Source organism: Accipiter gentilis, chromosome 6 (assembly GCF_929443795.1).
Source record: "Accipiter gentilis chromosome 6, bAccGen1.1, whole genome shotgun sequence".
Taxonomy (NCBI): Eukaryota; Metazoa; Chordata; class Aves; order Accipitriformes; family Accipitridae; genus Astur; species Astur gentilis.
In genome coordinates, this window is record NC_064885.1 from 42,500,826 (window position 1) to 42,520,439 (window position 19,614).

The following is a 19,614-nucleotide window of genomic DNA, read 5'->3' on the forward strand; positions in this document are numbered from 1 at the left end:
GTAATGTTTTTCAAGTCACCTCTGCAACAGCAGTGGCAGCTTCTCTCAGAAGGGCAGACCAGATGGCCAGGACAAGGTAACTGCCTCAGCTATCCAATTTTACATATGCTGACACAAGCCAGAGCCCAGACTAAACAGACAGAACTACTTGGTCTTATTTTATGAAGATTTTTTTCCTTATTTAAATAAAACAAAATCCAAGCCCGTTACTTCAGGTGTTCCAGATCACCTCCATCGAACCCTGGACAGAAGTGCATTTGCTTTCTCCCCACCCGAGCACGGTTGGTGTAAACCCCAGTTACATGGGCAAACTCAACCAGGGAATCCAGATTAAGCCGCCAAGGCTGCTTCTATTTCTTTCTCCAACATTCAGCAGACGGAGGCTTGGCAATGAGACAGAGCAGCTTGAATTTCCAATCTGTTGATTCAAATTCAGCCGAGGCTGGTAACAACTGAAACCCACCACTTCTGACAGCTGTTTAGAAGGCCACGCAAGCTGGTTTCAGCACAGTTCCTCCTGGGTAATAACAAACAAAACCATTCCTGCTGTCCTGCTCTGGGGCCACCTCAAAAACAGGCTTCTTGGGAAGTTCAGGATGAAGAAGAGTTCACTACCGTTGCTGTTATAAAACTCCCAAGGTCCTGGATGAGAAGAAGCTTGGTCATAAGTACTATCTTTATGGCACAAATGCTTTGGTTGTTCTTAGTGACCAGTATTTATGAAAAAGTCGCAAATATGCAAAAACATTTGCATACTTGGAGAACACTGCGAGACCTGAAGCACCGCAGTGTCACTCGCGCAGCTACTCCATTACTGAATGCCTGAAAGAGGTATTTCATGATTCATATGCATGGGAAGTTTAAATATTTACAGAGTATTTCTATGCTTCAAACATTTCCTTTTGAAGAGGTCTGCATGAAACAGTACACTGTGCGTACTTAAGTCTAGGGCTTTCTGGCTTCCCATTCACGCCAATACACATCTGTCCCATCCAACAGAACGCAGTGTGAACATATCAGGAATAAAGACTTTCACATTACTCAGGGACGCAGCTCATTTGAACAGCTCTGCTTTACCTCTGCTTGACGATCTGCACAACAGAAGAATCAGTAAGAGAGCATAGCATCTACAGTGGTAAGATACGCAATGGAATATCAACTAATTTTTGAAATAAGCATGAGAAAGCCTATTGGAACACCCAGCGATAGCCCCTGAAGAAAAGACATGTCAAAGGAGTAGAAAAAAAAAAAAAAAGAAACAAAACAAAACACACACATCCCCAATGGAAAGGAAGAGAACCACCCAAAAGCCAGAGCAGCTCTGGGAGTCCTTCGTGCCTTGGGGGTACCCCCACGTGAGCAGCAGAAGTAATAGCAGAGAGATGGGTAACACCATTTATATCCTTCCTGAGTCACACCTCCCTCTGAAATTTCCCCAGATAATTTTAATAAAATATTCTGTTGAACTACTGTTTACTGCCGTATTTACTAACTCTTCTATAAACATCTCCAGACAAGTGTGCATATCCACTAGCAGAATTTAGTCAGACCACTGCAGTCCAGAAGCAGAGCCCAACCCATAAACTCTGTATTTAAAAATAAAAGAGTCAGGAAAGCCATACTGTACCAACGGCTTCTCAAGCTGGTGGGGGTAGAAGACGTTAAGGGAAGCTTTGCAGGGGGGAAAAAAAGGCAGTCTTGTAAAGATAAGCAGCTTTCAGCTCAAGCCATTCCAAATTCATTGCAAACAGGACTCGTGCAGACATTGCCAAATAACGCTCCAGCAGCCCATGCTCAAAAAGTCCCTCCCTGGCCAAGGCAGGCAGCCCGCTGGGTGCTGTAGCTGCTGGCCTTATTCCTCCCACAATGATCACAACCAGATTTCCTCTATCAAAAATAAATTGCATTTCAGAATTCAAAAATCCCTTTTCCCATTTTCCTCTTGATGATCAACCCCAGCCTATGAAGTACGCGTTAAAGGTCTGAAGCACAAACACAGCAGGAGACTCTCTAACACAGGGCTGGAAGCAAAAGGGCTGGCAATAGAAAGAGGAAGGCTCCATCCTACCAGAAATTTATTAGAGGACTGGGGGGTAGGGGAGCAAAAGCCAGATGGCTCCCATGCTCCATATCCACAAATGAAAAAACAAGGTAAAAAATCGCTGGGCTGAAAACCCTCAGAAAGGAAAAGCTAGGGTGTTTGGAGTCGAGCTGACACGTGAGGTTACACCATTTGCAGAAGTCCGCCACTGTACTTTAGCAAGATGCTCAAGAGTACAGAGAGTTGAGGAACCAAAAATAAAATTTCAAGACGACGTTAAATTCACAGTTCCTGTCTGTCATGTCACACACGAAATGCCGACCTATGGGTAACGGCCGTAGTTATCTACAACTATACCACGTCAGAATTAGAGGAGAAGCAGGTAGTTGGAAATGAAGAGCAACAGAAGAGCAATAATCTAATTCCCTCCCTCCCCAAGAAAGAAAAAAAAAAAAATAAATAAGCATCAACCCATGGGGGGGGGGGGGGGGAGGAGAACTGGGGGAAACTTTGCCTTTGGATCCTCAAAAATACAATTCCCCAGAAACTCTACGTATTTCTCAAGGGGAAGCAGAAGTCATGCTTGTTTAAAAAAAAATACATACATAAGTCTCAACGACCACGAAGGGCAACAACACATCACTAAACAGTCAGGTAAGAAAAATACAGGTGCCAGGATCCATTTAAAACTTTTATTAAAAAGACCCAGAATTCACAAGTCAACAAGGAAACAAACCAACTTGCATCAACCAGTCTCAGAGCTGAGAGCGTTTGGTTCTCAAAGGGGGCACAGAGAGCACCAACAAAAACGATCACAGGTCAGTGTACTACTCCCCTTCAGCAGTAAGCTCAGCACAGTTCACAACCTGATACTTTCTCTTCCCAGATTGTTCTCCAGAATACAGAACTATCAACCAAAGTAGTCCTGGCTTAGTCTTTCAGGAAGATGACCTTAGTGCTTCAAGAACAAGAAAGAAATCTCCACTGAAAAGTAGCTTTAAAAAAATCCTTAAGACCATGAGTTCCAGAGAGTCTGCTTAAATTACTGCAGGCGAAAAAAAAAATTATTACAGGTATAACAGAACAACATTTTTATTAAAACAAACTACTTTCTCTGCAGTCAAGCAATTCGCCAAAGGCTCTGAAGCCTCTCGTGGCACGCAAGGACTCCCCGAAGTCAGCCAAGGAAAGCTCCCTCGCCCCTGTGCACCTTATCCTCTACCTCCGTAGCAGCTTTTTGTTTGGTGCACCTAGTGCTCCAGAAAGCCAGATGCTCTTGCCTTTTAAAGATTTGCTTAGTTTAGGAATAGTTTGTCCAATTATGCAAGCAAGCCTCTATCATTAACACAACACGAAGAACAACGCACTCTGCAGGAGTTGCTAGTGACCAGCTATTCAGCAGCAGGCCTTTCACTGAAATTACGGGAAAGCCTTAAGTTTCACTATGAAATTGAACATTTTTCCACTGAACGCCAAACGTCAGTTCCTGCATTTAACTCTCTTCATTTTTAGTCACATCTTAAAAATACACAAGTTTTCACATTAATCGGGACTTACATGAGGTTTATTGCTCAGCCTGTGATTTAGTATCAAGTTCCAGGGCTAGCACTTTTTGAGCCAACACTGAAATTGTATAGTTAAGTTTCCCCTGAAATACTCGCTTGGATCAAAATAGAAAGGTACTCTTTTCTCACCGTTTTTCTATAAGAAAAATGAAAAAGACCACTTCCAACATGGAAACAGAGTTGTCCAACTTGAGAGGCTATATAACCCATACCAACATCAAGGCTCATTTCACAGCAATTTTATTACTGAAACAAAGCTTTCCCATTTCAAACACCGTTGTGTAGTGAGAAAAGATCAAGTCTTAGCTATTGACTCGAGCTACTCACTGAGTATTTTAGACAGGAGGGCGTAGTACATAGCTCATGGGTTCAAATGAACAGCTAGATGGTTCTTCATCAGTATCTGTGTTATTTACCCACAGTGCAGAGGGGAAGCTTAAGCCAAGTACTTTAAAAATAGTATCTACGCCTGCAGAAAAGCATGGTGCATCATTCTGCTTTTGCTCCGGTAGTTGTCAGGACTGGAAACAAAGTTTTGTGTACCAGGAACTTCAGTGTATTTCTGCTTTTGCAAGTGGGGCAAGATGCTATTTCAAGACGCTTCTGTGTGCCATTGTCGATAAATAGGAAGAGTAATTATCTGGTAGCTGCAAAAAAATAATTTTAAAAAAAATCATGCATCATAATAAGTCTGCTCCTCAACTTACTTGATTCACCAGCCATTGATTCACTCTCATTTTCTTCATTAGATTTTTAATTACCATTGGTGAGCCTTCATTTCTGAGAACAAGCATGTATTTAGCATTTTAATCAGAGGTTGATTTGCTGGCTATTTGAAACAATAAGCCCAAGTTCTTAAAATAAACATCTCATTGTTCTATTCTTAGTTATTAAACCCCCTACTTTAATACCTGAGCGCCTAGTTTGGAGAGGTACTTATTCCTTAAACTAAACGCATCAGCTTTTGGCCGTAATTTAGCCAAGTCTTCTTCATTTTGACGTCTGAGTCTCTCTTGTTCTTCCGCTCTGGAAAAGAAAATTGGTTTAAGATATTTGCACTGAGGAGTGCAAACCCAAGCAACTTTATCTTGTGTATGCAGTTTTATTTTTAATAACTAGGAAATGCTTGTAATGTTTATAGATCAATACTGGATATCAGATTAAAAGAGACTAAGAGATGTGTACGGATTACTCTAATTCAGTGTAAAGAAAGAGAGAGGCTGTTTTCTGCAGTTTCCTTTTATTTAGATTGCAAGACTTCGATAGAAAGATAGACCTTTTGATTTTCACAGATTACAACACGCTCAGTGAGCACTTGTAACAATTTTTACTATCTCTTTATTAAACAAGCTTTCACTCCTTAAAATAAAGGTTACAATACAAAAGGAATCGTTGTCAAAAAAGCAAATAAAAGACTGCTCAGCAGTCTTCAGAATTAATAGCAGTCTCCTACAAGACAGTCAATATTTAACCAGAGCACTGTCGCTCTTTTCTCTTATAAGTCTTAAAAGAGAAACAGAACCAAAGCAAGCTCTAAATACACTTAGCTTAAGACAGACAGTGGTTTGCATTAAGACAGTGACAAAGGCAGCAACAGTGACCCGTTTCTAAGCTCTGTAAGGCAATGAGCCTTATTACAGAACATAAAGTGCCATTACGTTAAGAAACCTCCACCCCCACCGAGATTGTAGCACTGCACATGAAGACACTTCGTACTAACTAGTCTTTATCTTACGCTGAACATGTTTGTCTCAGGTTGCAGAGTACCCTCTCCAATGACAGAGCCTAAACACAGTGCAAAATGCTATAGAACCCATTCTGTGCAAATTAAGAGATGATATGCCATTAGTTCAAACCGGTTACAAAGCATAAAATTTAGCCATTTACTGTAAAATCCCCAGCATGTTAGTTTCTTTTCCAAAGAACTACTGTGCAGAGTGACCAAACTAAACACCACTATAATTCTTCGAGTTGACATGCTGATCATCAAATGCTCCCCACTTCTGGATGATATTTGCTATTCAACTTTCTTTTCTGAAAAAAACATTGTAATAAAAATTACTGAAAATAATTGTTCTAAGGCACTATATCCCACAGCATACACTAATACAAAGCCGTCTTTCACAGTAAGTACTGGAAGTGTTACACACATCCCGCGTGGGCCAGGCAGATTGAAAGGCAACTCTATTTGGACACAGAATTCCTGGGTACAAGGTTTGGGGAGTTTTGTTGCATTTGTATTAAAAACTGGCTGTGACCTTTCGGCTCGAGGATGATTCTCATTACAACTAAGCTAGCCAGCTCACCACGTCTGGCGAGGTTTTAGTTTCCCTGAGCTTTCCTCAAGACTGATGTCCTAATTTGTGGGCTTTTTACACAAGAAACAAAACCATGTTAAACACCGCAAGTCACCCGGCTAGACCTTGTTGACGAGCGTTTTGGTTTTTCCAAGACTAACTTAAGTATCATCATATGGACAGTCACACAGTCCCGTTTTAGAAAAGTCCATAAAGTCCCTTTATAAGAGATGTCTTGTTATAGTCAAGTATTTATCTGGAACAAACTTACAAGCTGCGAGATGTATAATATCTGCAGGTGAAATGTAGTTACCTATTAAAAAGTAAATGAACAGGCAAATGAACTTCAAGATCTGAAGAGACTCACTGAGCTGAATTAGGTCAGAACAGAAAGCATTTAAAAAGAAAAATTCTGTGTTGTTCACACACAAGCAGCTTGAATTCTACCAATGTTATTTTGAAAGGTGTGACTTGCTACATATTGACTTACTCTTTCACAGGGCAAAGGTTAAACTACGACTAGAGTCATGAAACGCATATACTGTGCCCTGTCCAACAGTTCTCAATCACAACCTCACCAAAACAAATTCAGATTGGAAGAACAGAACCTCAAGTTTCTTAAACTTGTTCTAGCCTTAAGTAAATTAAACATTTGCTTTAAATATATTAAAAAAATAAAAATCAGTAAATTAGCCAAGACTTCATCCCCATTGACATGACATTCTCCAACGCACATATTTTTAATTCTCACAGCACTAATTAGAACTAGGAAAAGTTAACACAGTTTCTGGGTGCTGAGACACTAGTAGAAGAAGCATCTTCAACAAGATCATCAGGACAAACTAAGCTACCCAAACTCAGTCTGACAGACAGACTTTACATTATGTCTACTTAGAAAAAGCAATTTTTCGAGACAGTTAAGTAGATAACGGAAAAGCTGGAGTCAAAGTGTCCTTTGTTTTTGCCTTTAAGGTGACATCTCTTAATGGACTTTGCCATACAATGCTTTTTCTCTCCTCTTCCCCCCATACAAGGCAAGCATTTTGAAAGTGAAGACTAACAGTGTTTGACTCCCTCGTACAGCATTCCATATCCATTGAGAGCTTTACCCCTCTTTTAGCATTCTCTGATATCAAACAATAAGGCAAATAAACTTTCTACTGTGCAGAGGGGATAAAGCCAGTGCCATAGAACTCGGGGAATATCCCAAGAGCATGTAACATACCTTCATGTTTCATCAAACAACACTCTGAAAGCACAAGAGTACCTGATTCCAGCTGTTAGGCTATGCACAGTGACAGACCCGTAACGTGTCACCAATGTTTTGCCAAGACCAAGAGAATTTTTTAAGTTACTACTCTGAAGAGCATCACTGTCCTTATTTTCTGTAGAGAGGGAAGCAGGACATGCAAGTCTCGCACAGAATGAAGTTTGCTTAATCGGATGAACTGTCGAAATTTGCTTATTTCAACAATTTCTGCCCTAAGCCCACCCCAAGTGCTCCGTTTCCTTTTAAAGGAAGAAGTGGATTCCACTTTATTGAAATATCCCTGCCCCCTTTTCTTTCTGAAAATGGAAACTTTTCACTGTAATCAGTAACATTTATGACACAGATCTGACCACAAATCCGAGTTTCACATTAGCACTGCAATTTAGACTCAAGCCTCGGTTTTCAGAGACAAGTTGAATTAAGACTTCTAAATAAAATAGCAAGAGGAGGAAGCTGAAACTAAAGGGAAAAGGACTGGAGTGTAGTTTCTTCTGAAGACAGAACTAGCTTTTAACGACACTTAAAAAAAAATTGGTCCATGCATTATGTGACATTAAACCGAGGTAACGTTTGCTGCTGACTGTGTCAGGTACGCACCATATAAGTCAAGCACATTTTTAAATAAGCGATACAACTTTTAAGGCCACTGAAATAAAGAAAAATAGCAAAGAAGAGTGCCAGGAAAGGACACCTGGTTAATTGCCAATTCCTCTAATTATTCATTCACAGGAGGCAGGAATAGGAACTCCTACTAGTAAAAAGTAAGAAAGAAAATAACATTCAATACAAATGGCAGACTCACAAAAGAGCCTGACTTCAGACAGTAATCTACTCAATTACTTCAGGTTAAACATTTCATAAGGATGCTGGTTTTTATTGTTCTTTACACTTACTCAGTTGCAGCTACTTTTTGCAGTTTTTCCCTTTTCTTTGCAGACCAGTTGAGATCACCACCTGCAACAGAAGGAATATACACTTTGAAACTTTTAAAATTGGTCTTTTTTGTATTATATCTTGACAAAAGAAATCAGTAGAGTAATTCTCAGAAGTAGAAACTGAGGTAAAGAACGAGCAACGTGTTCATAATCATCCGAGCAAGCAAAAATCAGGACCCAAACTAAGCTCTCAAGCCTGATCCAGTTTTATGTGGAGTAACAATTAAGTTTCTCTACAACTCACCATAACATCCCATTAAACTAAAGTGGAAGCAACTTTAAAAGAAACAAATTAATATCCCTTCCAGGTCTTTCAGTAGTTACTGCTTCAAAAAACAGTTGAGAAAGAGCACTGCTATTTGAAGGAAAGTCTACAGAATTAAGTTTTTATATTTGCAGATACATAAGACAGTCAAGATTGATATGCAGTTTGGAAAAAGCTGCAGAATATCCTACATGTTTGTTCAAGTCAGCTGAAGGGACAGGTACCACTGCCCTGCTGATGAGATGTAACATCACAGCAAGGTTCAGGGAATGACACACTACAGCATCTACAAAGACGATGTTACAAGGACAGGCCTCATCCAGAGATGCTCCTGGTACCAAAGCCATGAGCTACAGCACCCAACTCAAGACCATACAACATCACTTGTAAAGAGTTCAGCTTCATAACTTCAAGAATTACGATAAAAACAAATATCAAGAGAAGCTGAAAACACTTGCTTACCTGTGAGGTGATTGACAAAATACAGCATGACAACGGCAATTAGTGACACTGAAAAAGAACAAGCAACAGTTTTCGCTGACAATAAATTTACAACAACGACAGAAGAACAGCTTTAACAAACAACCAAGCAACAACTAAGATTTTTCACAATAGTTGTAACTGAGGGGAGATTTTTGCCAGCAGCATCTCTTAACTGCTTTTGAAAATTCCACTATGCTCGTAAGTAGCATGGTAACTCAAAAAAGGTTATTCTAGTTTTAGTTATATTAATAACAGCCCTCAAACACAGCCTTTAAGAGTATCATTCACCTACCCTTTTACTCACTCTTCATTTTTTTCAAAACACTGAAACTACTTACACTAAATTGCTTCAAGAAAACCACAGAACACTTCACTAGGTTTGTATTACTTTCAATATTGCCCCAGTTGAAACCCCCTATCTAACCGTAAGAAAGAAGGTATTACTGTTTTACAGGAAATATTAAGAAAAAAGCCCAATAAAGCTTCCTGAATGTACAGAATCCTTTTTCAATGTTCGTAACACTTACTGCAAACACAAGCACTGAAGAAGACTTCAAGAAATAAGTATCCTCTTGTGTCCAGAATCATCCCAGCTGCTATAGCAATAATTGCCAGACCAAGATTCTGGATAGACTGCATACTAACACAGAAACAAAGGATTACCACTGTGTAGAAATTTATTTTTAAAGAAAACATCATTAGTGACACTGAACAAACAACGAGTTTAACTTCTCCCCATTTGTGACAGCATGCGACAGAGTCGTGACTCCGCATTTTTGCGGAAGTTTCTGTGCATCTACCACCACCACATGCTCTACCACACATATACATCCTGAAACTACATGAGACTTCCTGCTAGACTGAATTTGGAGGAATTAGGAACCATTAACGTGTTAGAACCGCTCAGTATTCAGTGGTTCAATAGCACCAGGCCATGGCCATTGTAGAGCAGCAGACAGACAGATTGAAGTACTTACAAGCCATAAGCAGTTCCCAGCTGGTGTTCTGGAACAACAAAGGCCACCATGGGCCACAGGGCACAGGCAAGCAGCGAGTAGGCCAGTCCTAGCAAACACTGGTGAAATAAGAACAAGTAAACAGATGTTAGATGAGATGCATTTTTGCTGTAAAGTTCCAATAAATGAACATACTAGTTTTCCTCTTCTCCCAAAAGAGGAAAAAAACCCCCAGCTAAAGTACCCCTTTTTGCCATATCATTCTAAAGAAATACACACATCTAGAAGGAGAGAGAACTTTCTCCCCACAAACTAAACCCTATCTAGTTAGCATTAAGAGCCTGACTTGAATACCCAGAGGAAAAGATCAATGCTGCAACTCACTAGAAAAAACACCTGAAAAGCAAGGACCCTATTTTTAAACCCCAATACACTGGCGAGCACTGTATTTAAGCCTGTAAACCTTAGTTCAAAAGCAATTTCTCAGAGAATCTGCCCTAGGAAGGGGAAAATCAGTAACAGCTTTACCACTATCCAATACAGCACATTAGAGACAGTTTAAGTAACAGTCATAAGCTTCAGAACTATACCAAAAGAACAAGTTTTAGGAGAAAAGCAAGCACCTAGCACAAGTAATCTAGTAAGAGCCTGCGTAAGGAGCATCCACGAAGCGTGAGAGCAGAACTCCGCAACAGAGCACCACTGAACCGCAGATACTGCGACGAATTGAGTCCTTCTCGGAAGGGACAAGGAATTGTCACTCCATACAGCCCTCCGGACTAATCTCATTCTTCCTGAGAAGTTGAGCACCCTTTTGCACTAAACAGCTACAGAATTACTGCTACAGGCAGCAGCAGCCAGTCTTTTTCACCTCAAAACACACATGCGTAACTGCCTCCCTCCACGAAACACCAAAACTTGAAGTGTTATCTTTAGGCCACAGATAGCTCATGTTAGTTTTGCCTGTATTATGCATTCTTTGCTTTTTCACCGTCTTCAGTACTAAGCTCAGTTTCACCTAGCGTATCCTTCTTAAAGCCAGGGATATAAGAATAGGTTTTGAGGACTACCTAAACAGTCAGAAGACAGTGGCAACTTGTGCAGAATAATTCAGCATCAACTTCATCTCTTATTTTATCATATTTAGCCATAAGTCTCAGAGAATTAGTTACCATTGCTATCCAGGGGTTCCAGAAGGTAAAAGCCAACATAATATGAGAAGCAAGTGTAGTTATTACAGCACATAAAACCCAGATAATATTCTTTCCAAGTTTATCCACCAGGAGTCCAAAGACTGGGGACATGGGTGCCGATATGATATACACAATACTACAAAAGAATAAAAATAAGAGAACTGAACACTATTGAGCCATGGACAGCTTTAGGTGTTGCACAGTACAAGTGTCTCCAGATAAAATACCATATTCCCTTGTTACCTGTAAGGCCATACCCAAAACCACACAAAAAAAACCCCACCCTGAACAACAGACGCCAAAACTCAAAATTCCCAAATGGTCTGAGGACATGAAAACACTCAACATCCAAGGAAACTGTGACATACTTGGAGCTCTTGGAATCATAAACCAGCAAGTGTTTTGTTGCTGGGGGTTTTTTTGTTTGTTTGGGTTTTTTTGCCACATCACAAATTCATCTTCAAACTAGGAAAATTAAGTTAACTTAGTGTTGCTATTAAACTTCTTCCATCACTCAGAAGAGAATCACCGAATACCAAAATAATACCTTCAGACAGAGCTTTTTCTTTCCAATTCCTCAGTGTGAACATCTAAGACATTTTTATTGGGAAAAAAAAAAATACCCACACCTCTCAATTATTCCTTCAGCCATGTGAAATCTATCTAGCCACTTAAATGCAAGTCACCACCTGCAACAGTAGATCCCAAACCTCCTCCCACCTGGTCAGAGCCCAAAGATACAAACACCCCTAGAACACAGTAGCAGCACATTTACTTATTAGATCAACCACAATATACCTGTTAATTGCACTTGCTTCTTGAGATGAGAATCTGAATTTCTCAATAAAGAAAACCCTAAAGAAAAAAAAAGCAAATTTAGAAAAAAATGCCTACTTTTATGACATGAAAGAAAAATAAAGCTAGACAAAGTAAAGACACAAGGACCTAGCTTACAGGAAGCTTTTAAATATATCCATATAGCTTTGACATAAACATCCCATCACAGATCCTCAGTTTTAATGCATTTAGGAGCTTTTTATCAGACCCTACACACTTTTGCCTAGGAACTATTCAAATTACACTTTGGGGAAAACATCCAAAGTACATAACCAACATGTAACCCAATAATGAGACACTAGCAATGAGCGTACTCTAAGAGACCGAAGTGAGAATTTTCAGAATACATGCACAAGCAAAAAATAGGCATCATAGAATGGTTTGATTTGGAAGGTCATCTAGTTCAGGCAGGGACACCTTCCACCAGACCAGGTTGCTCCAAGCCCCATCCAACCTGCCTCCTCTGGGCAACCTGTCCCAGTGCCTCAGCACCCTCACAGCAAAGAACTTCTTCCTTATGTCCCATCTGAATTCACCCTCTTTCAGTTTAAAGCCATAACCCCTTGTCCTATCCCATTTCAGAAGAAATGACAAACCACGGCACAGACCCGCTGGGAGACCAGTGCTTCTGTAGCCATCTGAGATTCTTAAATATTACCCTGCGCCTCTCCCTTTGTAAGTAGCTAGTTAAGACCCTAGCCAAATTCAAGGGGAACAGCTACGCGAGACACACTTACTTTCCAAGTCCAATGAAAGGAAAAACTGCTGCATAGTAACAGACACAGATAACAAATATAAGCCACAAGGAGAAAGAGAAGTCCTTCACATCAGTTAGCTTAATCACTTCACCTGGAATAGGGCAAGAGACAACACTGTTTCAGACAGCATAAGCACATCTGAAATTCATCCACACTGAGTAAACATTAAGGTGATCACAAGTCACAACTAAAGCATATATTTCTGCCACTGCCTACTCTCTCGTTTAAAAGTTTACACAGTGAGAGTTGGTTAAGAATATACAAGTGCTAAATCAACAGTGCCAAAGTCAAGAACAAATTGCCTCTCCCACATTAAGCTGCATGCGCAAGTTCTCTAAAGCCTCTGACAGTCTTATACAGAATTAAATACAAACCACTTTTTCCAGGAAGTGTTTAATCAGCTAGCAAAATTCACGTCTGAAGCCTCATGTTACGTGCTCTTATTTGGCTCTCAAATTTAGTTTATTTTTAATTGGTCTAAATTCTCCCACACAGAAAACTCAAAACACCACACATTGATGGAGAAGAGCTGCATGGTTTTGCACACCTCTTAAAGGAAATAAGACTAATTCCAACAAAACGAAGTACCAGGAGCAATGATCAAATTGGTATGAACTAGGAGGCTCTCCACATGCTTTACAGATAAAGCAGACAACAGCACATCTGCCTGTAAACTGGTGTTTAAAACTGCAGAACCTCCTACCGATATAAAAATGAACTAAAAATTATGACTAAAGCTGTAACTGTGAAAAACATTTTAGGCAGCAGCTACTGAATTACCTAAAAGGCAAACCTGCATAGTGCACAGAGTAACTGGAAGGGTCTGCTCCAGAACGAAAGAATGAAGCTCAAGCTCCCACACCACTCACCCGTTTTCCCTTGCTCTTTACAAAGGAGTTTCTCCGCTCTCTTGTCCAGATAAGCGAGGATTAACGCACAGGTCAGTGAAAAGAGACACGTTATGCCACCTGCAAGAAGGCAACGCGACACGTTTAGTTGTTGACTCAAGCAGTAGTTTGGCTTTTAAGCACAACTAGTGTCGTGTACCTTTACATATCTAATACAAACTAAGTTTAACACCAGCTTGCTTTATGTGTAAGGCTCAATAGCTATACAAGTCAGAGTAAGGTGTAAATACCGAAGCCTGCCACATGAGAGACATCCGCCTTGAACTGGAGTACAAACAAGTAGCTACATTTATTTTATTTAAAACATTACCACCGCTCCCACTCAGCACAGCCAAGCTTCTGCTCTGTAGCTCGTAATAACAGAAACAAAGCCTGGGCCTTGTTACCAACACCAGGGCCTTAATACCCATGGCTCTGAAGGAAAGGAACACGGATCCAAAGGCAGTTGAAATTTCATTTTTACACACCAGACAGCTACAGGCAAGCTTTGATATGATACCCTTCAAAAAATTTTCCAAGTCTGTCCTTTACTCAAAGTATGTTAAATGTTTCATCTCCGTAAGATAAAAACTTGAACTTGGCAACCACAAAAATCACACAGCATTTTATCAGGTGCAGTAATCGTACACTCTGCACGAGAATATTTGCCATTGCTACAAACGGTATTGGAATCGCTCTTCCTAGTCTCAAATGTATTTGTCCTACTTTCAAGTTAGTAAGAAATCATTAACACATATGCGTGCTGTTCAAATTCAGAAGCCTAAAATAGCAGGTGACATCAATTCAAAATATTACTGACCTATCATGAGAGTTAACCCAAGAGTACTGGGACCAGTATACCCCAGAAGATCTTGAACTCTAGAATATATCCATCCCATGATATTCATGTTCACTGTGCTCCCCTAGGCAGAACAGACTCACATGAAGCATAACGTATTTCACAATTATATGAATTCAAAAGGAACATAAGGCAGACCACTTATTGAACAGTGTTTAAAACAAACAAGTAAGATTAAACATCATCTGAGGGAACATAAACCACCAGCAACAATGATTAAATTATTCCCTGCTGGTTTGGTCAGTGTTCGTAATAAATCAACCACTGCAACAATAATATATCATCACAAACTGAAATTGTATACAACTCTAACAGTGTTTCAATGGAGACATTAGCAGTACCATAAAATCTACATCACACACTGCATTAGCTCATAAACTGAGTTGAATTCAATACCACATGTTAAAGCAAACAGGATTCCCACCTGAGAGGCATCAGCAAGAAGTACTTTTTTTTTCTCCCCCTAGAGAAGGGATCCATGGCTGCAATCCCAAGGCTAACAACAGACAGTTTAACTGCAGTTCAGCTGAGATGAGGCAACTGCTAATTAGCAACAGCCTGAGCATCAACCCAGACCCAGCTGTGACCAGTGAGGTAAACACCTGCAGCGGTTTAGGATACCACAGGCTGCTGAAGAGGACCCCTAACAGGAGAGGCATGTCTCCACTCTACATTCACAGCCTGGTATACTAGCATAAACCCACCTCTAGCAGCAGTTTAAGTGATTATATCAAACCAAAACGGCACAGCTGAGGTGCAGTCACACAGTTCTTATCAGAACCAGCAACAGGGACAAAACCATCTTACAATAGTAGATAAGGATGGGAGTTTCTAAAGCTGCCATCTCCACTCATTTATCAGAGACTGCACTTAGTCCCCCAGATACCCTCAGTTAAGCTACCATTCTACGATATGCCAAGAATCAATAAGTCTGATGGAATGCAGCACTGTGTCCCTCCCAGTAATCTACACTAATAACACCACCAGACTTCTTTAGAAGTTTGACAGGTTCTAAGAAATCTTATTAACCATTTCCTTGTGTATCCTTTGTCTACTTACTACAGATTTTTAACATTTTAAATTCCACATCCATTTTTAACTAGAACTCACCAGGGAGGATTAGAAATGCTGTTTTCCACCCGTCTCACTGCCAAGAGAAGCCACACACCTTAAAGTCTATGAATTAAAGCTGTACAGTTTTACACTTACAATTCTGGCCATGCTTAGCTGTAATCCAAACACAAGATTTAACTCCTTGCCTTTAAACCAACTGACTGCATACGTGTTTTGTGCCACCGCTAAGGACTCTCCACCTATTCTAAAAAGAAGGAAGGCACAAAAGAAAACACATTAATTGCAACATGCAAAGCAACAAGGAAGCAGTCCATCAATTGCTGGCAATACCAAGATAACAGTATTTCAGAGAAATTTATCTACGTACAGGTAGATCTAGTGCATACATGCAAGGCAATAGAAGTCTTAAAGACAATTCAAAAGGGAATTGCCAGGTCTTAAGAATAATGAAGAGTACAAAGTATCTTAAGTAGTCTAGGAGCAATTATAATTGCCTTTGGTCATTTACAGACATTAAAGCAATGGGCAGCAGCTTCTCATTTCTCTTCTGCATTAAAGAACAAAGTGCTGCAGATCCTGACCCAAATGAAACAAAAAAAGCAGGCATCTTACCCATAATAAGAATTTAAGGGAGTCTTCTGCCCACCCCCCCAATACAGTTGGTCAGATTTTCTAACATTTTTATGCTGTGGCACATTCACAACTTGGAAGTATTTGTTCTGACATTTGCTCTCATTTTTTGCCACTCTAGGAGCTCTGTTGTATTTGTTGTTGTTGTTAAGAATCCTTTTTACTCAGGAAAGTAAGAATTAAGAGAAAAGGAGGACTAATACAGTTTTATCAGTTGACTGAATGTCTGTATTTGGGTAGTTTCATTACTTCTGAATTCAGTAAGACCCACAAAGTCCTGGTTTTTGTTTTCTAACTTTAAGTTAGACCAGGAATACGACTTAAGATCTTGCATGCCTCACCTTTATAGGTGCCTCAAAATCCAGCAATTTTATCTCTCAGTGTAAACATGGTAGCAGTTTTCTAGGACACAGAAAGCAGGCCCTTACCTCAGACAGCACATACTATTCTCTTCTAGACTTACCCAAATATGAATCTGCCCAAGTCCATCAGCCAGAAAGTATTAAGTAGTGCTCCCAAAGCAAAGATCACCTGCCAAATAAACATTTAAGGAAAAATAATAATTTTGTATTTGAAGTATGAAACAAACTAGAATCATCTCAAAACAGAAACAAAAACGCTTTTTTCCTTTCCCAGACCTGCAGAAATACTTCACACCCAATTCCTACTCCTAATTTTTTGCCTTTGCTCCCTCTGCATCTCTCACGCATCATCCTGCTGGCTACACAATATCCAACCTGGCCCACCCTGAAATTGCACTCAGAAAACACCTCCAGAGGCTTAAGTCATGCTTCACCTTCATCATCATACCCTAGCAAAATACACCTACATAATAGTTTCACACCAAACGGATAAAACATTCGGTTCCTTGACATTCTTATTTCACTCATCCTTTGAGGTCCTCAGTTCCCAGTTACCCCAATAAAATTCATGGTTCTCCCATTTCAGTTCTCTTCACCTGCCTACTCCCATGGGAAATACACACTTTTCTAGTACCCGAGAAGCCATTTGGACTTTTTTCCCCACCCCACCCCAGTAGAGAAGCCTCAGACACATATCATCCTTCACCCTCTCATTTGCACTTACCTGCCCGACACAAACAAAGATACTAAATATTATAGTGCCCAACCTGCAAGACAAACAAAATCACTTAATGCATAGGTAGACTCTTTTTTCCTTTAAAATAAACTATATTAGACCTACAGCAAGGAAACAATGGGAGGTTGATATGCAATAAAATATCTCTGTAACAAATGTGACGGCCTCCTTAAAAAAAAAAAAAAAGGTAATACAGACTGGCATTTCTGAAGCCACTTTACTTAAGCTATAAAGGGAAAGAAGCTCATTTATACCACTGAAAATTCCTAGATCACATAAAAAAAAAATTGAAAAAGCTTATTATAACTTGAAAAAAACTTTGTATTATAAAGCCTATACTTCACATGCACTTTAAGCCTACCACCCGTTGAACAACAGCAACACTAACATCCCACTTACCGTATTCCAAACACTCTGTCTATCAGAAAACCTCCGAAGAAGCAAAGAACCACGTTGGGCCAGGAATACCATGCATAGAGTGCCATGAACTGAGCTGTGTTCACCTTCATATCCTACATAGAGGGGAGAATTAAAAAAAAAAAAAGTAATTACTCTGTGTGGATTGTCCAGCTTCGAGTTCACAAACGAGTTTCACCATGTCTAGTGCACACAGGCGACTCGTGGGGGGTTACAAAAGTGACCCAGCCTTGGGTTGCCTTGAGGCCCTGTCTTTCTGCAGAGACGACTCACGGGAGCTGTGTAGACAGCTTAGCCCTGGCTTGTCTGATAAACCCTAAAGTAAACAGTGCAGCGGCTGCACCACTCAAAGAACCAAAACCTGAACTAAGCCTTGAAATCCCTTCACAAACAGTATGCCCCGAGTTTCAATCCAACCACTATTCAGTTGCTGAGGAAGCAAGGTTAAAAAAAACAAAGCCTGGAGGGTTTCAGCTTCAGTTTCAAATGACAGCCTTGTGTATTCAAACAGTCACAGGCAAACAAAGGAAAGATAAGGGGAAACTCCACTCAGATATACATAATCCATTTAGGTATTTATCATAACCCACTCGGACACAGTCATACGCACCATCCCACAAGTCAGGGGATAAAAACTCTAAGATTCAGGTTGGAATGGGGGAGTCCCTTCTCCAACTATATACAGTTGGCTTGCGAAGGAAACCCTTCCCCCCCCACCTTGATTGGGACGGATGCTGGTCGAGGTAACTTCCCTGGGATTGAGATCCCTTACCTGGAGGGATAAGTGAATATTGTTTATGTTTTAAGTTTGTAAACGCGTGTGCGCTTGTGGTTGTCTGTGAATCGCTTGTGGTTGCGATAACGTACTGCTCTTGCCTTAAAAAACTGCGATAGTGCGTTCCTCCATTGCATGTGCAGAACCTGCAATAGTGGCGTGTTAAGCCTGTAAGCGAATTTCAAACAAACCGTTTGCTTGAACCTGGCAGTTCAGTCCCTCTCCGTCGCGTACTCCTAAGGGAATTACAGAGACACGAAGTACCGACGCAGAACTCCTCTGAAACAGGCGCTGCCTGACCTGGCCACCGCCCGCACCCCCCTTCCCGCCCCCGGCAGCTACTCACCCGCTGAACCTGCGTTTGGAGAGCCGCCGGGTTGTCGTAGCAGAAGTAGCTGCCTGCAAGGAGAAGGGGACCGCCTCAGAGCTCTGCCCTCAGCACCCCACACCCCCGGCCCTGCCGCCGCCGCCACCACCCACCGAAGCCCAGGAAGCACATGAGCGCCAGGACAAGGAGGCGGTGCGGCAAACGCCGCGGATCGCAGACGGCGGGCAGGGCACGGAGAGGCCCCGGAGAACCGCCGCCATCCTCATCCTCCCCCCCGCCGCCGGCGGAGCCCAGCAGAGCCCGCTCGTCCTCCGCCATCGCTGCCGCCGTCACGTGGAGCGGCCGTCACGTGGTCCCGTCCCCTCCCGCCGGCGTCACGTGAGCTGGCGGCCCCACAATGCACCGCGGCTCGTTGCCATGGCAGCCAGGGTCTGGCCTGGCCGCCATGGCCGCGGGCCTCGCACCCGCTGCCTCTGTGGGAAATGAGGAGGTCGCTAAAACGAGAAGTGTAAAATCCCGAGCGCTTACGTGCTACAGCTAACGAGGCTCGCCGGGTTAAAACAGGAACGTAACAGCGGCAAGAAAAACCGCCTTAAAATCCCCCCGAAACGTAGCCCTGAGCTGACGTGGTGGTCTGGTGAGGCCATCGCCTGCATCAGACGTGCCCGGCGTCGCAGCAAGGACAAAGCTCTGTCGTAGGCACGCAGCTGGCAGGACGTTACTTCACATTTTAGCGCCCAGAGCCGCCTTTTCTACGTAAAGGGATTCTAAAGTGATACAGAGAACAAACTGCTTATTAAGGATCTAGCTCGTCTTAGCTCTCTGTAACTTTACATACCAAGGACTGGTGCTTGTCAAGGATTAAGCCTGTCGGAGACCGGTACTTGGGAGTGACGAGCAAGAGGGAGCCATGAGCAATCACAAAACATAATGAAATATTTGATGA

At 41.4% G+C, this 19,614-nt stretch overlaps 1 protein-coding gene across 4 annotated transcripts; it reads right to left on the minus strand.

Annotated features, from left to right (window-relative positions):
- Nucleotides 1-2,719: 2,719 nt before the first annotated feature.
- Nucleotides 2,720-18,989, minus strand: MFSD1 (major facilitator superfamily domain containing 1). Of its 4 annotated transcripts, XM_049803619.1 has the most exons (17): nt 18,821-18,989; nt 18,687-18,739; nt 17,548-17,660; nt 17,137-17,179; nt 16,514-16,581; nt 15,556-15,664; nt 14,308-14,410; nt 13,470-13,568; nt 12,580-12,691; nt 11,804-11,860; nt 10,985-11,141; nt 9,834-9,931; nt 9,384-9,496; nt 8,836-8,883; nt 8,067-8,127; nt 4,518-4,632; nt 2,720-4,253 (listed from the first exon to the last, which is right to left on the minus strand). In XM_049803619.1, exons 1-17 carry the CDS (start codon nt 18,984-18,986, stop codon nt 4,194-4,196), a joined length of 1,575 nt encoding a protein of 524 aa, XP_049659576.1. In that variant the 5' UTR covers nt 18,987-18,989; the 3' UTR covers nt 2,720-4,193. The 4 variants fall into 4 exon arrangements, with proteins under 4 accessions (XP_049659576.1, XP_049659579.1, XP_049659577.1 ...); XM_049803622.1 differs by lacking the exons at nt 18,687-18,739; nt 18,821-18,989 and adding an exon at nt 18,176-18,274; XM_049803620.1 differs by lacking the exons at nt 2,720-4,253; nt 4,518-4,632 and adding an exon at nt 4,639-5,640.
- Nucleotides 18,990-19,614: the final 625 nt, after the last annotated feature.